General features: G+C 43.0%; 1 protein-coding gene across 1 annotated transcript in view; it reads left to right on the forward strand.

The window, feature by feature from the left end:
* ahcy (adenosylhomocysteinase) overlaps window positions 1-19,844 on the forward strand; it is a 102,450-nt gene that overhangs the window by 36,027 nt on the left and 46,579 nt on the right. Inside the window, exons 3-5 of the mRNA XM_043710997.2 lie at window positions 1,271-1,423; window positions 2,374-2,486; window positions 15,566-15,773. Of these exons, the coding sequence (XP_043566932.1) occupies window positions 1,271-1,423; window positions 2,374-2,486; window positions 15,566-15,773 (474 nt within the window). The remainder of the gene's footprint in view (window positions 1-1,270; window positions 1,424-2,373; window positions 2,487-15,565; window positions 15,774-19,844) is intronic.

Consider the following 19,844-nt stretch of genomic DNA (forward strand, 5'->3'; position numbering starts at 1 on the left):
TGGGTTCCTGGGACAGGCAAAGCAAAGGCATGCCAGAGAATTCCTAGAGGCCTGGCACGTCAACCACAACGCCATAAACAAAAACATAGATCTAGATACCATCTATCAACCCCTCAGAAAATGAACGGAAGTGACATCACCACAAATCCCAGGAACCCCATCCAGGACAAACATAAATAGAAAGCAGGAGACAACAGCTTCGCTTCACTTGGAGGTCGCCACTGATGTTACCTAGCCAGGTAATGAAACGTCTGGATATCAAACCTACGGCTCAGCGAGCAAACCTACATCCTAAACCTCAACCTGAGCTACAAACCTTCACAAATCTTGCAAAAATTCTTGACATTTCAGCTGTTTTTTTTTCCTGAAGTGAGCTCAAACAATAATAATTAGTGCGTGGTGATGAGCAATAAGTAAGTGTGCAGAAAAAGCAAAGAACAAAAGTGACTGGATAGTAGAAAATAACCTCTGCCAAGGTGGCAGCTGAGCAAAGGAATGCCATTCATAAATCAGCCTGTACAGCCAGAACAGAGTGTTAATCCAGAAGTGAATAGTGACACACAACTCAGGCAAAGTCAATTCTCTCCTAAGACAGACAAATGCCAATGTTTATATAAGTTATTGTTGATGTGTTATGGATTCCATAGTTGTTTGAATTGATTTATTCCTTCTGACTGTCCTGTTGTTGCACTTCAATCGTAGACCTAGTGAAGAGCGTTTGCTAAATTTAAATCCTGCACCCATTAGTTTAGCCTTTTGATTGACTCTGTTCCAGTATATTTTTGTGATTGAGTCTTCATTTGTTTTCCTGCTACATTGTAATTGTACCAATCTTAAATTGAATGGTCAGCATTGTGGAACAGCCAGTTCTATACATTTCTGTTTGCTAGCAGAACTTTAGATGGATGTCATCTATTGATATTCCTTTATTTACATTTAAATGTCAAAGCTAGTTAAAAATTTAATTGACAGCATGTTATCATGGCATGTGTAAAATTGTGAGCAATTCATTGTTGAGAGTTTCTCCTTCATTGATGGTTTGACTTTGCTTGATAGGTGTAACATGTTTTTAGATCCCTGTTTCATTCATAAGATATGATATCTTTTGTGCCATCCGACAATTGCAATTATAGTGTATGTTGCTTTTATAAAGTGCAGCAGGTGAGAAAAAAGTCATGGAAAGTGTACTACAGGTTGACTTAACTGAGCAGTGTTCAATGAAATGCATTGTTTGTGGTAAATGCCCTGTTTAAGAATGTTTTATTTGCAGTGTATGCATGGAAGGGGGAAACAGATGAAGAATACATTTGGTGCATTGAGCAGACTCTGTACTTCCGTGATGGAAAACCCCTCAACATGATTTTGGATGATGGTGGGGACCTTACGAATCTGGTTCACAACAAACATCCTAAGCTCTTACAAGGTGACTGTCATTTTCTGTCATTTTGAAGAAATTATCTTTGGATGGTGTATGTTATTTTGGATTATGGCCTTGCTATTCTGTTCCCTATTTGTTGTTAATATACCATATACTGAAAGCTGTTGGTCTTTAGTAAAATGAGAAAAGAATTCCTGGTCTGGGCAGTAACCAAGATTGGAAAGACATATCAGTTGGGACGAATCCTTTATGACCACTGTCGGTTTGATTCTTGTGTAGGCACTCTTTGTTTCACCACAGTTTCCAATAGTCATTGCAGTGTCATTGAGACCAGTTGGAATGTGATTACATTTCCCAATTTGGTTAAATAAAATTATTTCTGTGATGGTGAGGTGCGTGGTTCTGAAGCAGTTCAAAAATATTTTCTACATCAGATTTGCTCAGGAGTTTGAAATCAACAAAATATTTTACTGAGCTATTGGGCAATTTCTAATTGTGCAAATCACTGCTATTTTATTCCTAATTATTCTTCAACATGGGCACCAGCGAAAGGAGTGAAATACTTAAGGCTGTAACTACTACACACTCAACTAACTTAAACCTTACCCTGCCAAACGTTGGAGATCTTTTCGTAGAATCATAGAGTGGAGTCTGTGCTAGTCCTTTGAAACAGCGACTAATCTTGAGCTGATCCTTGCCTGTTCAGTATAGATATTCTGCAAATGTTTCCTTCTGAAAACCCTACTTTAATTTGCCTCCGTCACTCTCTCGGAGTGCACGCCGGATCCGCATCCACTGCTTCTTTGAAAATGTTTTCCCTTGTGGCCACTGCTTCTTTTGCCATTTACCCTAAACCTGTGCCCATCTTTCCACCAAATGGAGTTGTTTCTCTCTATTTACTCTGTCCCAGCCCCTCATGACTATAACTTAGTATTTTTGATTTGATCATGGCATGCTTAAATGGAAAGAGGTCTGATTGTGTGTTAATTCTGCAGATATCAAGGGAATCTCTGAGGAGACTACAACTGGAGTGCACAATCTCTATAAGATGCTCAAGCAAAAAGAACTTAAAATTCCTTCTATCAATGTGAATGACTCTGTAACTAAGGTAATACATTCTGTTGAAGTTCCTAATATATTGTGCCATTAATTAACCCTGCATTTGAGATGATTTCTAAAGGTGTTCAAAGCTGACTTTGGCTTTGCTAAAGAAAATCCTTGGGTTCTCTTCTTACGATTGCAAATGGGCAGTCGGTTTCTGTGACTGAGGCAAGTTCAATCTGTGTATTTGAAAGGGAATTACACAGTTATTGGAAAAATAATCAAAGTACAAAGTTACGCGTGCAGACAGGAGAACAACACTTTGGAGAGCTGGCACTTGCGTGATGGATTGCATGGCTGCCAAAGCTGTTCATTTTGGAAGGGACAGCACAAGAACAGTATTTTATTAAGTGGAGAAAAGCAGACCACAAAGGGACTTCGGTGTACTTATGCACAAAATACACAGGTGCAGTGGATATTCAAAGTATGGAAAGATATCTGAAGCACTGAGACACATTTTGATCCTCTTATTGAAGGAAAGATATCATTTCATTGGATATAGTTCAGAGAAGGTTTGCTAGGATGATCCATGGTTTGGTGGGATTGTCTGATGAGCAAAGGCTGAACAGGATGGAACTTTACTCACTGGAGTTCAGATAATAAAATTATGAAAGGAATAGGGTTCTTTTTGTCATTTACATAAATGATTTGGATGCGAGCATAAGAGGTACGGTTAGTAAGTTTGCAGATGACACCAAAATTGGAGGTGTAGTGGAGAGCGAAGAGGGTTACCTCCGATTACAACAGGATCTGGACCAGATGGGCCAATGGGCTGAGAAGTGGCAGTGTTTAATTCAGATAAATGCGAGGTGCTGCATTTTGGGAAAGTAAATCTTAACAGGACTTGTACACTTAATGGTAAGGTCCTAGGGAGTGTTGCTGAACAGAGACTTTGGAGTGCAGGTTCATAGCTCCTTGAAAGTGGAGTCGCAGGTAGATAGGATAATGAAGGCAGCGTTTGGTATGCTTTCCTTTATTGGTCAGAGTATTGAGTACAGGAGTTGGGAGGTCATGTTGCGGCTGGTACAGGACATTGGTTAGGCCACTGTTGGAATATTGCGTGCAATTCTGGTCTCCTTCCTATTGGAAAAATGTTGTGAAACTTGAAAGCGTTCAAAAAAGATTTACAAGGATGTTGCCAGGGTTGGAGGATTTGAGCTATAGGGAGAGGCTGAACAGGCGGGGCTGTTTTCCCTGAAGCGTCTGAGGCTGAGGGGTGACCTTAGAGGTTTACAAAATTGAGGGGCATGGATAGGATAAAAAGTCTTTTCCCTGGGGTGGGGGAGTCCAGAACTAGAGGGCATAGGTTTAGGGTGAGATGGGAAAGATATAAAAGAGACCTAAGGGGCAACTTTGTCACGCAGAGGGTGATATGTGTATGGAATGAACTGCCAGAAGATGTGATGGAGGCTGGTACAATTGCAACATTTAAAAGGCATTTGGATGGGTATATGAATAGGAAGGGTTTGGAGGGATATGGGCCAGGTGCTGGCAGGTGGGACTAGATTGGGTTGGGATATCTGGTCGGTGTGGACAGGTTGGACCGAAGGGTCTGTTTCCATGCTGTACATGTCTGTGACTCTATAACTCTATGAATAGATATGATAGAAGTAGAGAGGATGTTTCCACTGTTGGATGAAACTAGAACAAGAGGGCATAGCCCCAAAATTAGGGGGAGCAGATTTAGGACTGAATTGTGAAGGAACTTCTTCACCCAAAGGGTTGTGAATCTGGAATTCCCTGCCCAGTTGAGGCTTCCTCATTGAATGTGTTTTTAAAACTAATAACTTTTTGAACAGCAATGGAATTAAGGGTTATGGGAAAGTGTTGTAATTGGAGATCAGGCCATGAAAAGATCAGCCATGAATGATCCAGTGATGGAGTGATCTAACCATTGGGCGGAGTAGGCTCAAAGGACCAGATGACTTACTCCTCCTGGTTCTTGTATTCTTACGAATGAAAGGTGATTTTATTGAAATTATAGCATTCTTAAGGAGTTTGACAGGGTAAATGCTGAGATGGTTTTTGGAATCTTATTTAGCGCACAGGAAGTTGACTGTGGTTGTTGCAAGTCAGTCACCTCATTTCTGCAGTGGTTCATCAGGGTAGTATCATAGGCCCAATCATCGTCAGTTGTTTCATCAATGACCTTCCCTCCATCATAAGTGCGTGATTTCCATTGATTGCACAGTGTTCAGCACCTTGTGAGATTCCACGAATGCAATCCTTGTTCAAATGCAACATGACCTGGACAGTAGTATCATTTGCACCACACACATGCCATGCACTGACCATGTCCAATACGAGACAATCTAACCATAGTGCATTTGAATGTCAAGGAACAATCATCACTGAATGCTTCCACTATCAATATTCTTGGGATTACCATTGACCAGAAACTCCACTGGACTCAGTACATAAACATAGCGATTACAACAGCAGGTCAGAGGCTAGGAATACTGCAGCAAGTAATTCAATACAAGGCACAAGTCAGGAATGTGATGGAATACTTCCCACTTGTCTGATGGTTGTAGCTCCAATAACATTCAAGAAGCTCAACACCTTTCAGGACAAAGTAGCCTGCTTGATTTGCAATATATTCACAAGAATTGACTTAGCACTGACGCTTAGTAGCAGCAATGTGTACCATCTACAAAGTGCACTGTAGAAATTCATCAAAGGTCCTTAGTCAGCACCTTCCAATCCACGACCAAATCTATCTAGTTCAAGATAGAGGTAAAAGGACAGCAGACGTATGGGAATATGATCATGTACAAGTTCCTTTTCAAGCCACTCGCCATCCTACTTGAAAATACGTTGCAGTTCCTTCACTGTTGCTGGGGTAAACTCCTGGAATGCAGTCTGAGGGCTTTTGAGGATCAACCTAGTGAATGGTGACTGCAGCTGGTCAAGAAAGCAGCTCACCATCAGGTTCTGAAGGGCATCTAGGGACAGACAATAAATGTCGGACCAGTCTGCAACACCCATGTTCCATGAGTTAATGGAAAAAATAGGTTTCCCCTCATCGGAGAATCTAGGACCAGAAAGTGTAATAAATGAGTCCAAATATAAGACTGAGATGAGGAATTGCTTTTCTGTGGGTTAAGTGTCTTAGGAACTTCATGCCACAGAGAGCAGTGGGGGCAAAGTCTTTGTATAAATTTACAGCTGTGAGAGCTTCTTGATCAGTCTAGGAATAGACCATTACAGGTGAAAGGAAAGAAAGTGAATATGAGGCATTTTGGATCAGTCGTGAACATATTGAATGGCGAAGCAGGCAGGAGTGGCTGAATGAGCTACTCTGTTCCTATTTATTATGGTCTTATCAAACTAATCAAAATTTTTCTGACAGTCCTGAGTTTTCATTGGACATGGTTTGTTTTGGGTGCAGTGGTGATATCCCTACTGTTTGGGCAGAAGTCCCAGATTCATATTCCACCTGCTGCAGAGATGCATCATAACATGTCTGAAAACATTATTCTCAATATCTGTTATGTGCATCGACTTTCCTTTTATCAATGTTCAGAAATAAGGTGGGTGAACTTAAGGCGTGGATCGGTACCTGGGACTACGATGTTGTGGCATCATGGAAATGTGGATAGAAGAGGGACAGGAATGGTCGTTGGAGGTTCCTGGTTACAGATGTTTCAGTAAGATTAGGGAGGGTGGTAAAAAAGGAGGGGGGGGTGGCGTTGCTAATTAGAAATGGTATAACGGCTGCAGAAAGGCAGTTCGAGGGGGATCTGCCTTTGGAGGTGGTATGGGCTGAAGTCAGAAATAGGAAAGGTGCAGTCACCTTGTTGGGTGTTTACTATAGGCCCCCCAATAGCAGCAGAGATGTAGAGAAACAGATTGGGAAACAGATTTTGGAAAAGTGCAGAAGCCACAGGGTAGTAGTCATGGGTGATTTCAACTTCCCAAACATTGATTGGAAGCTCTTTAGATCAAGTAGATTGGATGGGGCGGTGTTTGTGCAGTGTGTACAGGAAGCTTTTCTAACTCAGTATGTAGATTGCCTGACCAGAGGGGAGGCCATATTGGATTTGGTACTTGGTAACGAACCGGGACAAGTGTTGGGCTTGTTAGTGGGTGAACATTTTGGTGATGGTGACCACAATTCTGTGACTTTCACCTTGGTTATGGAGAGAGATAGGTGCGTGCAACAGGGTAGGTTTTACAATTGGGGGAAGGGTAAATACGATGCTGTAAGACAGGATCTGAGGAGCATAAGTTGGGAGCATAGGCTGTCAGGGAAGGATGTCGTGGAAATGTGGAACTTTTTCAAGGAACAGATACGATGTGTCCTTGATATGTATGTACCTGTCAGGCAGGAAAGAGATGGTCGTGTGAGTGAACCTTGGTTGACGAGGGAGGTTGAATGTCTTGTAAAGAGGAAGAAGGGGGTTTACATAAGGTTGAGGAAACAGGGTTCAGACAGAGCATTGGAGGGATACAGGATTGCCAGAAGGGAGCTGAAGAAAGGGATTAGGAGAGCTAAGAGAAGGCATGAAAAATCTTTGGCGGATAGGATCAAGGATAACCCCAAGGCATTTTATGCGTATGTGAGAAACATGAGAATGACGAGAACGAGGGTAGGTCCGATCAAGGACAGTAGTGGGAGACTGTGTATTGAGTCTGAAGAGATAAGTGAGGTCTTGAATGAGTACTTTTCTTCAGTATTTACAAACGAGAGGGATGGTATTGTTGAAGGGGAGAGTGTGAAATGGACTGGTAAGCTAGAGGAGATACTTGTTAGGAAGGAAGATGTGTTGGACATTTTGAATAACTTGAGGATAGACAAGTCCCCCGGGCCTGACGGGATATATCCTAGGATTAGGTGGGAAGCAAGAGAGGAAATTGCAGAGCTGTTGGCAATGATCTTTTCGTCTTCACTGTCAACAGGGGTGGTACCAGGGGACTGGAGAGTGGCGAATGTTGTGCCCCTGTTCAAAAAAGGGAATAGGGATAACCCCGGGAATTACAGGCCAGTTAGTCTTTCTTCGGTGGTAGGCAAAGTAATGGAAAGGGTACTGAGGGATAAGATTTGAGTATCTGGAAAGACACGGCTTGATTAGGGACAGCCAGCACGGATTTGTGAAGAGTAGGTCTTGCCTTACACGTCTTATTGAATTCTTTGAGGAGGTGACCAAGCATGTGGATGAGTGTAGAGCAGTGGATGTAGTATACATGGACTTTAGTAAGGCATTTGATAAGGTTCCCCATGGTAGGCTTATGCGGAAATTCAGGAGGCATGGGATAGAGGTAAATTTGGCCAGTTGGATAGAAAACTGGCTAACCGGTCGAAGTCAGAGAGTGGTGGTAGATGGTAAATATTCAGCCTGGAGCCCGGTTACAAGTGGAGTTCCGCAGGGATCAGTTCTGGGTCCTCTGCTGTTTGTAATTTTTATTAATGACTTGGAAGAGGGAGTCCAAGGGTGGGTCAGTAAAATTGCAGACGATACAAAGATTGGTGGAGTTGTGGATAGTGAGGAGGGTTGTTGTCGGCTGCAAAGGGACTTAGATATGATGCAGAGCTGGGCTGAGGAGTGGCAGATGGAGTTCAACCCTGCCAAGTATGAGGTTGTCCATTTTGGAAGGACAAATAAGAATGCGGAATACAGGGTTAACGGTAGAGTTCTTAGTAAGGTGGAGGAGCAGAGGGATCTTGGGGTCTATGTTCATAGATCTTTGAAAGTTGCCACTCAGGTGGATAGAGCTTGTAAGAAGGCCTATGGTGTATTAGCGTTCATTAGCAGAGGGATTGAATTCAAGAGTCATGAAGTGATGTTACAGCTGTACAGGACTTTGGTTAGGCCACATTTGGAGTACTGTGTGCAGTTCTGGTCACCTCACTTTAGGAAAGATGTGGAAGCTTTGGAGAGGGTGCAGAGAAGATTTACCAGGATGTTGCCTGGAATGGAGAATAGGTCATACGAGGATAGGTTGAGAGTGCTAGGCCTTTTCTCATTGGAACGGAGAAGGATGAGGGGTGATTTGATCGAGGTGTATAAGATGATCAGGGGAATAGATAGAGTAGACAATCAAACGTTTTCCCCGGGTACAACAGTGTGTTACAAGGGGACATAAATTTAAGGTGAAGGGTGGAAGGTATAGGGGAGATGTCAGGGGTAGGTTCTTTACCCAGAGGGTGGTGGGGGCATGGAAAGCGCTGCCTGTGGGAGTGCAGAGTCAGAATCATTGGTGACCTTTAAGCAGCAATTGGATAGGTACATTGATGGGTGCTTAAGCTAGGACAAATGTTCGGCACATCGTGGGCCGAAGGGCCTGTTCTTTGCTGTATTGTTCTATGTATTAATGTTGATAGTAAGACCTTCAAGAAAACTCCAACAAAGTTTCCTGTTTGCAATCACATCATTATTAACCAGATGTCTGTCTATCCTTTCCTTTTATAGTTGATTATACAAGAACATAAAATTAGTCATTCAGCTCATGCAGTCTGCTCCACCATTCGATCATGACTGATATGCTTATCAACTCCATTCTCCTGTCTTCTGCTTGTAACCCTCGATCCCCTGATTAATCAAGAACTGATCTATCTCTGTCTTGAATACACTTAATGACGTGGCCTCCTTCAGCAATGAGTTCCACAGATTCACCACACACTCTCTCCTCCATCTCGGTTCTAAAAGGTTGTCTGTTTGCTTTCAGGCTGTACCCTTGGGTCCTAGTTTCTCCTGTTAATAGAAACATTTTATCTGTCTTCACTCAGTATTCTTTAAGCTTCAGTGAAATCGCCCCCATATCCTTCTAAAAATCCAGAGTACAGACAGAGTCCTCAACCGCTCCTGATGACAAGTACTTTATCTCCATGATCATTCTTGTAAACCTCTTCTGGACTCCTTCAAAACCAGTACAATACATCCTTAGATAAGGGGCTCAAACCTGTTCACAATATTTTCAAGTATGGTCTGAGCAGAGCCTTATACAGCTTCAGCAAGTATATCTCTGCTCTTGTGTTCTAGTCCTGTTGAAATGAATGCAAACATTGCATTTGCCTTCCTAATTGCCAACTCAAGCTACATGTTAACCTGAAGAGCACCATGAACTAGGATTCCCAAGTCCCTTTGTGCCTTAGATTTCAGAAGCCTTTCCACATTTACAAAATAGTCTACCCCTCCAATCTTCCTACCAAAGTGCTTAACCTCATTCTTTCCCATGGGCAGCACAGTGCCTAACAGCGCCAGAACCTGGGGTTCAATTCCCGCCTCAGGCAACTGTCTGTGTGGAGTTTGCACATTCTCCCCGTGTCTGTGTGGATTTCTTCCAGGTGCTCCGGTTTCCTCCCACAGTCCAAAAATGTGCAGGTTAGGTGAATTGGCTATGCTAAATTGCCCGTAGTGTTGGGTGAAGGGGTAAATGTAGGGGAATGGGTTTGGGTGGGTCGCTCTTCGGAGGGTCGGTATGGACTTGTTGGGCCGAAGGGCCAGTTTTGCACACTAAGTTAATCATATTATATTCCATTTTCCACTTCCTTGCACATCCTCCTCACCTGTCCAAGTCCTTCTGCAGCCTCCCTATTTCTTCAAAACTACCTGTCTCTCCACCTATCTTTGTGTCATCTGCAAACTTAGTGTAACACCCTCAGTTCCTTTGTCCAGATTGTTAATATATAACTGCATAGTTCTAGTCCCAACACTGACCCCTGTGGAACTCCGGCTGCCATCCTGAAAAAGGCCTATTTATCTCCACTCTCTGCCTTCTGCTGATCCTCTACCCATGGCACTACCTTGGCCCTAACACTGTGGGCTCCTATCTTTAGCAGACTTCTGTGCAGCACCTTGCCAAAAGCCTTTTGGAAAACCAAATGTATCATATCCACTGGCTGTCCTTTGTCTAACTTGTTACCTCCTCAAACAATTCTAACAGACTTATTGAGGGTGACCTTCCCATTGATGAATCTGTGATGACTGGGTCCTATTTTCTATGCGCTTCCAAGTACTCTGCAATCTCATCCTTTACAGTGGATTCTAAAACCTTACCAATGACTGAGATCAGACTAACTGGCCTAGAGTTTCCTATCTTCACTCCCATCCCTTCTCAAACAGAGTGTCATTTTAGCCATTTTCCAGTCCTCTGGGATCCTCACTGACTGCAGTAATTCCTGAAAGGGATACTGTGTATAGTTTTGGTCTTGTAACTTGAGAAAAAACGTACTGGCACTGGATTGGTTGCAGAGGAGGTCCACCAGGTTGATTCTGGAGTTGAGAGGGTTGGTTTGTGAGGAGAGATTGAGTAAACTGGGCTTAGTGCAGCAGGTCAGGCAGCATCCAAGGAGCAGGAGAATCGACGTTTCGGGCATGAGCCCTTCTTCAGGAATCTTCTTCCTGAAGAAGGGCTCATGCCCGAAACGTCGATTCTCCTGCTCCTTGGATGCTGCCTGACCTGCGCTTTTCCAGCAACACATTTTCAGCTCTGATCTCCAGCATCTGCAGTCCTCACTTTCTCCTAAACTGGGATTATACTTATTGAAATTTAGAAGAATGAATGGGGGGGGGGGGATTCTGATATAAAATTATGAAGAGAATAGATAAGGTAGAAGCAGAGATGTTGTTTCCACTGGCAGGTGAAATTAGAATGAGGGGCCATAGCCTCAAAATAAGAGGGAGCAGATTTAGAACTGAATTGAGTAATTTATTCACCCAAAGGGTTGCGCATCTATGGAATTCTCTGCCCAGTGAAGTCCTTGAGGCTGCCTCATTGAATATTTAAGGCAAAGATAGATTTTTGAACAGTAAAAGAATTAAAGGTTATGGTGAGGGTATGTGGAGCTGAGTCCACGAAAAGATCAACCATAATCTTATTGAATGGCACAGCAGGCAAAGACTATCAGGCCTTAGATCTCTAGTTATGGGAAATTTATTCTATTGTGTTCTGTGTTTGTTGATGGAGTTTGTGGATGAAACTCCATCAACAAACACATCGACCTGGACCCAATATACCAACCACTACAGCGGACAGCTGAAACTGACAACCGGAAGCGGCAGGGACAGACCACTATAAACACCGGAGGAAACATCAAAGAAGCGCTTCGCAGGAGGCTCCCAAGCACTGATGATGTCGCCTAGCCAGGGGACGAAACGTTTGCAACAAAAACTTCCAGCTCGGCAAACAGAACCACAACAACCAGATCTACTATAGTCTGCTCTCTGGTACATTTCAAAACCTGCTGTTCTAAGAAACTTTCCTGAAAGCATTCAGGGAATTCTTCCATCTAGGCTACCTTTGCCCAACTGACTTTCCTAGTTGACATGTAGATTATCATCATGCCTTTCTGACAAGCTTCAATTATTTTAGAACAGCATAACACAATACAGGTCCTTTGGCCCTCAATGTTGACAGTCTTTTTTCCTACTAAGATCAGACTAACTTACATACCCTTCATTGTACTATCTTCCATGTGCCTATCCAAGAGTCGTTTAAATGTACCTAATGTATCTGACTCTACTACCACTGCTGGCAGTGCATTTCATGCACCCACCACTCTGTAAAGAACCTACATCTAAAAGCTACCCTAAACCTTCTCCGATTACCTTAAAGTTATGTCACCTCATGATGGACCCTGGGGAAAAAGTCTCTGGCTATCCACTTTATCTATGTCTCAACATCATGTACACCTCTATCAAGTAACCTCTCATCCTTCTTCGCTCCGACAAGAAAAACCCTAACTACTTCAACCATTCTTCATAACAAATGCACTCTAGTCCAGGCAGCATCCTGGTAAATCTTTGTACCCTCTCTAAAGCTTCTGCATCCTTTCTATAATGAGGTGACCAGAACTGAATGCAATATACCAAGCATGGTCTGACTTGGGCTCTATAGAGCTACAGCATAACCTCGAGGCTGTTGAACTCAATCCCCCTGCTAATGAAAGCCAACGCACCATATGCTACTTTTAACAACGCTATCAGCTTGGGTGGCAACTTTGAGGGGTCTATGGACATGAACCCAAGATCCCTCTTTTTCTCCACAATGCCAAAAATCCTGTTTTTAACGCTGTATTCTGCATTGAAATTCGACCTTCCAAACTGATCGACTTCACACTTTTCCAGGTTGAATTCCATCTGGCACTTATCAGCCCAATTCTGCATACTGTCAATGTCCCATTGCAACCTACAACAGCTCACCACACTATCCAAAACTCTTCCAACCTTTGTCATCAGCAAACTTACTAATCCACTTCTTCCAAGTCATTTATAAAAATCACAAAGGGCAGAGGTCCCAGAACTGATTTTTGTGGAACCCCACTCATTGCTGAGCTCAAAGCTGAGTACTTTCCATTTAACACCACTCTGTCTTCTATGGGCCAGCCAATTCTGTATCAAGACAGATCGGTTTCCCTGTATCCCATGCCTCCTTACTTTCTGAACGAATCTACCACTGGGAACCTTATCAAACGCCTTGCTCAAATCCATGTACACTACATCAACTGCTCTACCTTCAATGTGTTTTGTCACATCCTCAAAGAATTCAATAAGGTTTGGGAGGCATGACCGCCTCAAATGTCAAGGTCCTTCTCAGTAGTGAATACTGAAACAAAGAATTCATTAAGGATCTCCTCTACTTGGTCCGACTCAAGGTGCAAGTCCTCTCCATTAACCCTGATTGGCCTTACCCTCACTCTGGCCATCCTCTGGTTCCTCAGATAAGTGTAGACTGTCTTGGGGTTTTCCTTAATCCTACCCCCTAAAGCTTTTTCATCCCCCCTTCTATCTTTCCTCAGTCCATTCTTCAGTTCCTTCCTGGCTACCTTGTATAATTTTAAAGCTCTGTCTGATCCTTGCCTCCTCAACTTTAAGCTTCCTTCTTCCATTTGACTAGATGTTCCACATCCCTTGTCACCCAAGATTCCTTCACTCTACTATCCTTTCCTTGCCTCAGTGGGATAAACCTGTCCAGCACAGGCTTCCTAAACAACCTCCACATTTCTGTTGTGCATTTCCCTGAGAACATCTGTTCCCAATTTAGGAGCCCAGTTCCTGCCTAATAGCATTGTAATTCCCCCTCCCCCAATTAAATATTTTCCCATACAATCTGCTCCTATCCTTTTTCATGAGTACGATAAAGGTCATGGAGTTGTGATCACTATCACCGAAATGCTCTGCCACTGAGAGATCTGACACCTAGCATGGTGCATTGCCAAGCACCAAATCCAATATGGCCTCCCCTTTAATTGGCCTATCTACATATTGCATCAGGAACCCTTCCTGGACACACCTGACAAAAACGATTCCATCCAAAATATTTGAATTATGTAGGTTCCAATCAATATTAGAGAAGTTAGTCACCCGTGACAACAACCCTGTTACATCTGCACCTTTCCAAAATCTGCCTCCCAATCTGCTTCTCTGTGTCTCTGTTGTTATTTGGGGGGGGGGGGGGGGGCCTGTAGAAAACTCCCACTAAAGTGACTGGACTCCCCAACCCCAAGTCTTTTCCCTGGGGTTGGGGAGTCCAGAACTAGAGGGCATTGGTTTAGGATGACAGGGGAAAGATATAAAAGAGACCTAAGGGGCAACTTTTTCACGCAGAGGGTGGTATGTGTATGGAATAAGCTGCCAGAGGATGTGGTGGAGGCTGATAAAATTGCAACATTTAAGAGGTATTTGAATGGGTATATGAATAGGAAGGGTTTGGAGGGATATGGTCCGGGTGCTGGCAGGTGGGACTAGATTGGGTTGGGATATCTGGTCGGCATGGACGGGTTGGACTGAAGGGTCTGTTTCCATGCTGTACAAAACTGGAGGGCATAGGTTTAAGGGAAAGAAGGAGTGATGGAGGCTAGTATAATTACAACATTTAAAAGGTTTCTGGATGGGTATATGAATAAGAAGGGCTGAGGGATATGGGCCAAATGCTGGCAAATGGGAATAAATTAAATTAGGATATCTTGACAGCAAAGAAGAGTTGGACTGAAGGGTCTGTTTCCATGCTGTACAGCTCTATGATTGTGAGTATAAGAGTTGGGGCGTCACATTGAGGTTGTATAGAATGTTGGCAAGGTCTCTTCTAGAGTACTGTGTGTATTTCTGGTTATCTTGTCATAGGAAGGATATTCTTAAACTGGAAAGGGTTCAAAAAGGAATTACCAGGATGTTGGTGGGAATGGAGGATTTCATAGATAAAAATAGATTGGAAAGACATACTTTTTTCACTGAAGTATTGGAGGTTGAAATCATTAGGGGCATGGATAAGGTAAGTTGCAAGAGTCTTTTTCTCTAGGGTAGGGGAGTTCAAAACTAGGGGTAATTTTTAAGGTTTGAGGAGAAGGATCCATAAAGTACACAGTGGTTCATGTGTAGAATGAGCTGCTAGAGAAAGTGATAGATGCAGGTGCAGTTAGAACATTTTGGACAGGTTCATACATAGGAATTGTTTGGAGGAATATGGGCAAAGCGCAGGTAGGTAAGTCTAGTTTGATTTAGGTACATGTTTGGACCAAAGGGTCTGTTACCCTGCTATATGACTGAGTCTGAAAGTTAGAAGATATTTCCAAAGTGAAAGTGGGAAGTATTGCAGGAAATGAATGGAACATTTGAAACAAATTCTGCTAATGGCAAGTAAGATGGATACATTTCTATTGTCCTAAAATATTTAGGAATTTGGAGTAAAGGCGAGTAGATGGTGTTATATCACCAGTCAGCCATGATCTCAATGAATGATGGAACAGGAGATTGAGTCTCTCTCTTAGTTGAGTATGTTTAAGGTTGAGGTCAGGAGATGATTTAATCTTTTTGAGAATTTAGGGATGTAGAGAGTGGCTGTGAAAATGGATAGAGTTGAGCTGGATGATCAGCTATGATTGTATTCAATGGTGAAACTGGCTCAAGAGGCTGTATGATCTCCTTCTCCAATTTCTGATATTGTAGATTAGGTGCAGTTGTATTAGGACCCTCTAACCAATGATCTATAAGTTAGTGTGTTAATCTATCCCTCCGTGGACTCTTTTCCAACAAAGAGTTGATGTATTTGAAAGAAGCTGGAAACAGTGGAGTAGGTATGTTGGCAGCAAACTTAGTTTAAAAGTTCTTTTATTGGTTTCTTAATACTCTCCATTTCTTTCTCCAGAGCAAATTTGATAACCTGTATGGGTGCCGAGAATCACTTGTTGACGGTATCAAGCGTGCCACTGATGTTATGATTGCTGGTAAAGTAGCTGTGGTGGCAGGATATGGTGATGTGGGCAAAGGTTGTGCACAGGCTCTGCGAAGTTTTGGAGCCAGAGTTATTATAACAGAAATCGACCCCATCAATGCTCTACAGGCTGCTATGGAAGGTAAGGATAAAATATAATGCTGGAGTCCACAAAACTCTGCAGATGAAACATAAGCAATTCCTCTCTACTATTCTTCTTGTAACTGAATACAGTAAGTCATCACTAATGATGCTGATGAGAATGTGGGAAGGATGCTAAGTATGTATGCAGATGACACAGATTGACCAGATGGTTGACAGTGAGGAGGAAGGTGTTAGGTTACAGGAAGATATAAATGGATTGGTCAGAAGAGTAGATCAGTGACAGATGGAGTTTAACCCTGATAAAATAAGAGATGATGGACTTTTGAAGAAGTAACAAGACTCAACAAGGGATTACTCAATAAATGGCAGGATGGTAGGAAGCTCAGAGGCAAAAAAGCGATCTTGTCCACAAGTCCCCCTGAAGGTGGCAGAACAAATTAATAGGATAGTTAATGCTGCTTACGTGATGCTTGCCTTTCAGTCATGGCATAAATTATAAGAGCAGGAAGATAATTTTGGAGCTGGACAGAACTTTGGCTTGGCCACAGCAGGGGTACAGTGTGCAGTTCTGGTCACCAACTATAGGAAGGATATAATTACACTGGATGGGGTGCAGAGGAAATTCACCAGGATATTGCCTGGCATGGAGTGTATCGGCTACGAAGATAAGTTGAATAAGCTTGGGTTATTTTCTTTGGAGCAGAAAAGATTGTGGTGGGCGATGTCTGATGATGGTGTACACTACTATGAAAACCATGGACAATGAATAAAAAGTAGCTGTTCACCTTACTCTCAGGATTGATAACAAGAGGGCATAATTTTAAAGTGAAAGATTTGAGGGGAAAAAAAAACCCATCTCTCATTTTACTGAAAGCTTTGCTAGGTTAATTTTCCAAAGTCATTTGCCTGCAACATCAGATTTGCCTGCAGCCCAAATTAAACTGTTGGCTTCATTTCCAAGCAACGACATAGGTTCCCTTCAAACTCTTGGTTAAAAGTCTTTGCAATCCAGAAGAGTGCCCAGATAGCTCAATATCATCCTGATTCCACGTAGCTCATAAACAATGTACATTCCCAGCTCAACTGACAGCCAAAGTAATCCCAAAATTTTTTTTTAGACACAAATAGGAAAAAAGTGAGCAAAGGTCAAGAAGGGCTGGTTAGGACCAAAACTCTGAGTACGTGCCTGATGTTAAATGAATACTTTTACACCTGTCTTCACCAAAGGAACAGGTGCAATCCAGCCATGGTGACTAATTCAGTCATAAGGGCTCTAAATGGATAACAGGGCACGAGATAGCCTTGGCTGAGAAGATTAGGGTGAATCCAGAGAGGTTCTTCAAGTATATTAAGGGAAAAAGAATAACCAGAGAGAGAGAATAGGACCCCTCAATGATCATAGCGGACATATATGTGTGGAACTGCAAGAGATAGACGAATGAATATTTCTCCCCTGTTTAATGTGAGGGAAGACCTGAAGACTTGGCAACTTGGGGAAGTTGGTGGTGATATCTTGGGGGCAGTCCATATCGCAGTAGAGGAGGTCTTAGACATATTAGAATGTGTGAAGGTGGATAAATCTGGCCCCAGACAGATATATCTAAGAACACTGCAAGGGGCTAATGAAGAAAGTATGCGGGCCCTGGTTGATATTTTTGCATCATTGTTAGGCACGGGTGAGGTCCCGGAAGACTAGGTGTTAGCAAAAGTGCTCTTATTCAAGAGAGCTGCAAAGAAAAGCCTGGGAACTATAGACCACTAAGCCTAACATCTGTGGTAGGTAAATCACTTGGGAAGATTCTGAGGGATAAGATATACATGCATTTGGAAATACAGGGTTTGATTAGGAGTCATCAGCATGGCTTTGTGCAAGAGAGATCAGGGTTCTTAGCACAGGCAGTAATTCAGAGATTTGAGCAAACAGTTCTGCCAACTATCCAACCCAAACTCTGGGTCCACCATGTGGATGATTCCTTTGTCATCACTAAATGAAACAAGTTAGAGGAAACCTTCAAGACCATCAATAATACTCTTGCAGGCATAAAATTCACTAAAGAGGAGGAAAACAACAACAAACTGCCATTCCTAGATGTCACAGTAGAGCGAATCCCCAATGGGGAACTTCAAACCAGTGTCTATAGAAAAACAACACTTACAGACCAAATATTGAACTACAGAAGCAATCATCCTAATACCCACAAACGAAACTGCATCAGAGCATTATTTCAATGAGTCAACACACACTGCAGCACAGAGGAACTACGCAGGGCAGAGGAAAATCACGTATACCGTGTATTCAAAAAGAATGGGTCTCCACTGAACACAGTCGCCAATTTCTCAGCAACAAAGCTTAAAAATGTGTTGCTGGAAAAGCGCAGCAGGTCAGGCAGCATCAAAGGAGAAGGAGAATCGACGTTTCGGGCATAAACCCTTCAGGAATGAGGAGGGTGTGCCAAGCACGTCGATTCTCCTTCTCCTTTGATGCTGCCTGACCTGCTGCGCTTTTCCAGCAACACATTTTTAAGCTCTGATCCCCAGCATCTGCAGTCCTCACTTTCTCAGCAACAAACCCAAACAAGCAGACAAAACACGTCCAGAAACCCTAGCCACTCTCCCCTACATCAAAGACATCTCAGAAATGACTGCCAGACTACTCAGACCCCTTGGCATCATGGTAGCCCACAACCCACACACTAAAACAGCAGCTAATGAACTTAAAAGACCTTATACAGACAACGAGCAAAACTAATGTCATTTACAAAATACCATGCAAGGACTGTGACAAATAGGCAGAAAACTAGCCACCAGGAAACATGAACACCAACTAGCCACAAAAAGACATGACCCCTCTCACTAGTATCCTCACATACAGATGAGGAAGGACACTACTTCGACTGGGACAACTCCTAGGACAAGCCAAACAAAGACACGCATGAGAATTCCTCGAAGCATGACATTCAAACCGGAACTCTATCAACAAACACGTTGAGTTAGACCCCCATCTACCACCTTCTGAGAAAAGGAACAGGAAGTGATTTCACCACAGGAAATAACATCACCACAGGAAGTGACATCACCAACCCACACCTAAATAGAAAGCAGGAATTTTCAGCATTGCTTCACATGAGGCCCACTGAAGATGTCACCTAGTAGGCTAACAAAACAGCTGTAAATGAACCTTGCAGCTCAGCGAGCAAACCTACATCCAGCACCTTAAATGAATCTACCGTGCCTGCCTCTACTATCTCTGCTGGCAATACATTCCAGGCACCTACAGCCCTCTGTGTAAAGTACTTCCCGCATGTATTCCCCTTAAACATTTCTCCTCTCACCGTGAATGTATGACCTCTCGTTACTGAATCCCTTGCCCTGGGTAAAAGCTTATCTCTATCCACCCTTGTCTATACCCTTCATGGCTTTGTAAACCTCAGTCAAGTCCCGCCCTCAATCTCCTTTTTTCTAATGAAAACAATCCTAACCTACTCAGCCTCTCTTCATAGCTAGAACCTTCCATACCAGGCAACATCCTCGTAAACCACCTCTGCACCCTCTCCAAAGCGTCCACATCCTTTTGGTAATGTGGCGATCAGAACTGTACACCGTATTCTAAATGCAGCCGTACCAAAGTCTTGGACAATTTTAACATGACCTGCCAGCTCTTATACTCAATAACCAGTCTGATGGCAATTTTACAATATGCCACCTTGACCATTCTATCCAACTGTGCAGCCATTTTCAAGGTACAATGGACCTGAACTCCCAGATAGAACATAGAACATTACAGCGCAGTACAGGCCCTTCGGCCCTCGATGTTGCGCTGCCCTTTCATACTAACATGAAGCCCATTCCATGTACGTCCATATGCCTATCCAATGACGACTTAAATGCACTTAAACTTGGCGAATCTACTACCGTTGCAGGCAAAGCATTCCATACCCTTACTACTCTGAGTAAAGGAACTACCTCTGGCATCTGTCTTATACCTATCTCCCCTCACTTTAAAGTTATGTCCCCTCGTGTTTGCCGTTCCCATACTTTGAAAAAGGCTCTCCCTATCTAACCCTCTGATTATCTTGTACGTCTCTATTAAGTCACCTCTCAACCTTCT

Source organism: Chiloscyllium plagiosum, unplaced genomic scaffold, assembly GCF_037043375.1.
Source record: "Chiloscyllium plagiosum isolate Xiang-an unplaced genomic scaffold, Cpla_swu_hap1 HiC_scaffold_15, whole genome shotgun sequence".
Classification (NCBI taxonomy): domain Eukaryota; kingdom Metazoa; phylum Chordata; class Chondrichthyes; order Orectolobiformes; family Hemiscylliidae; genus Chiloscyllium; species Chiloscyllium plagiosum.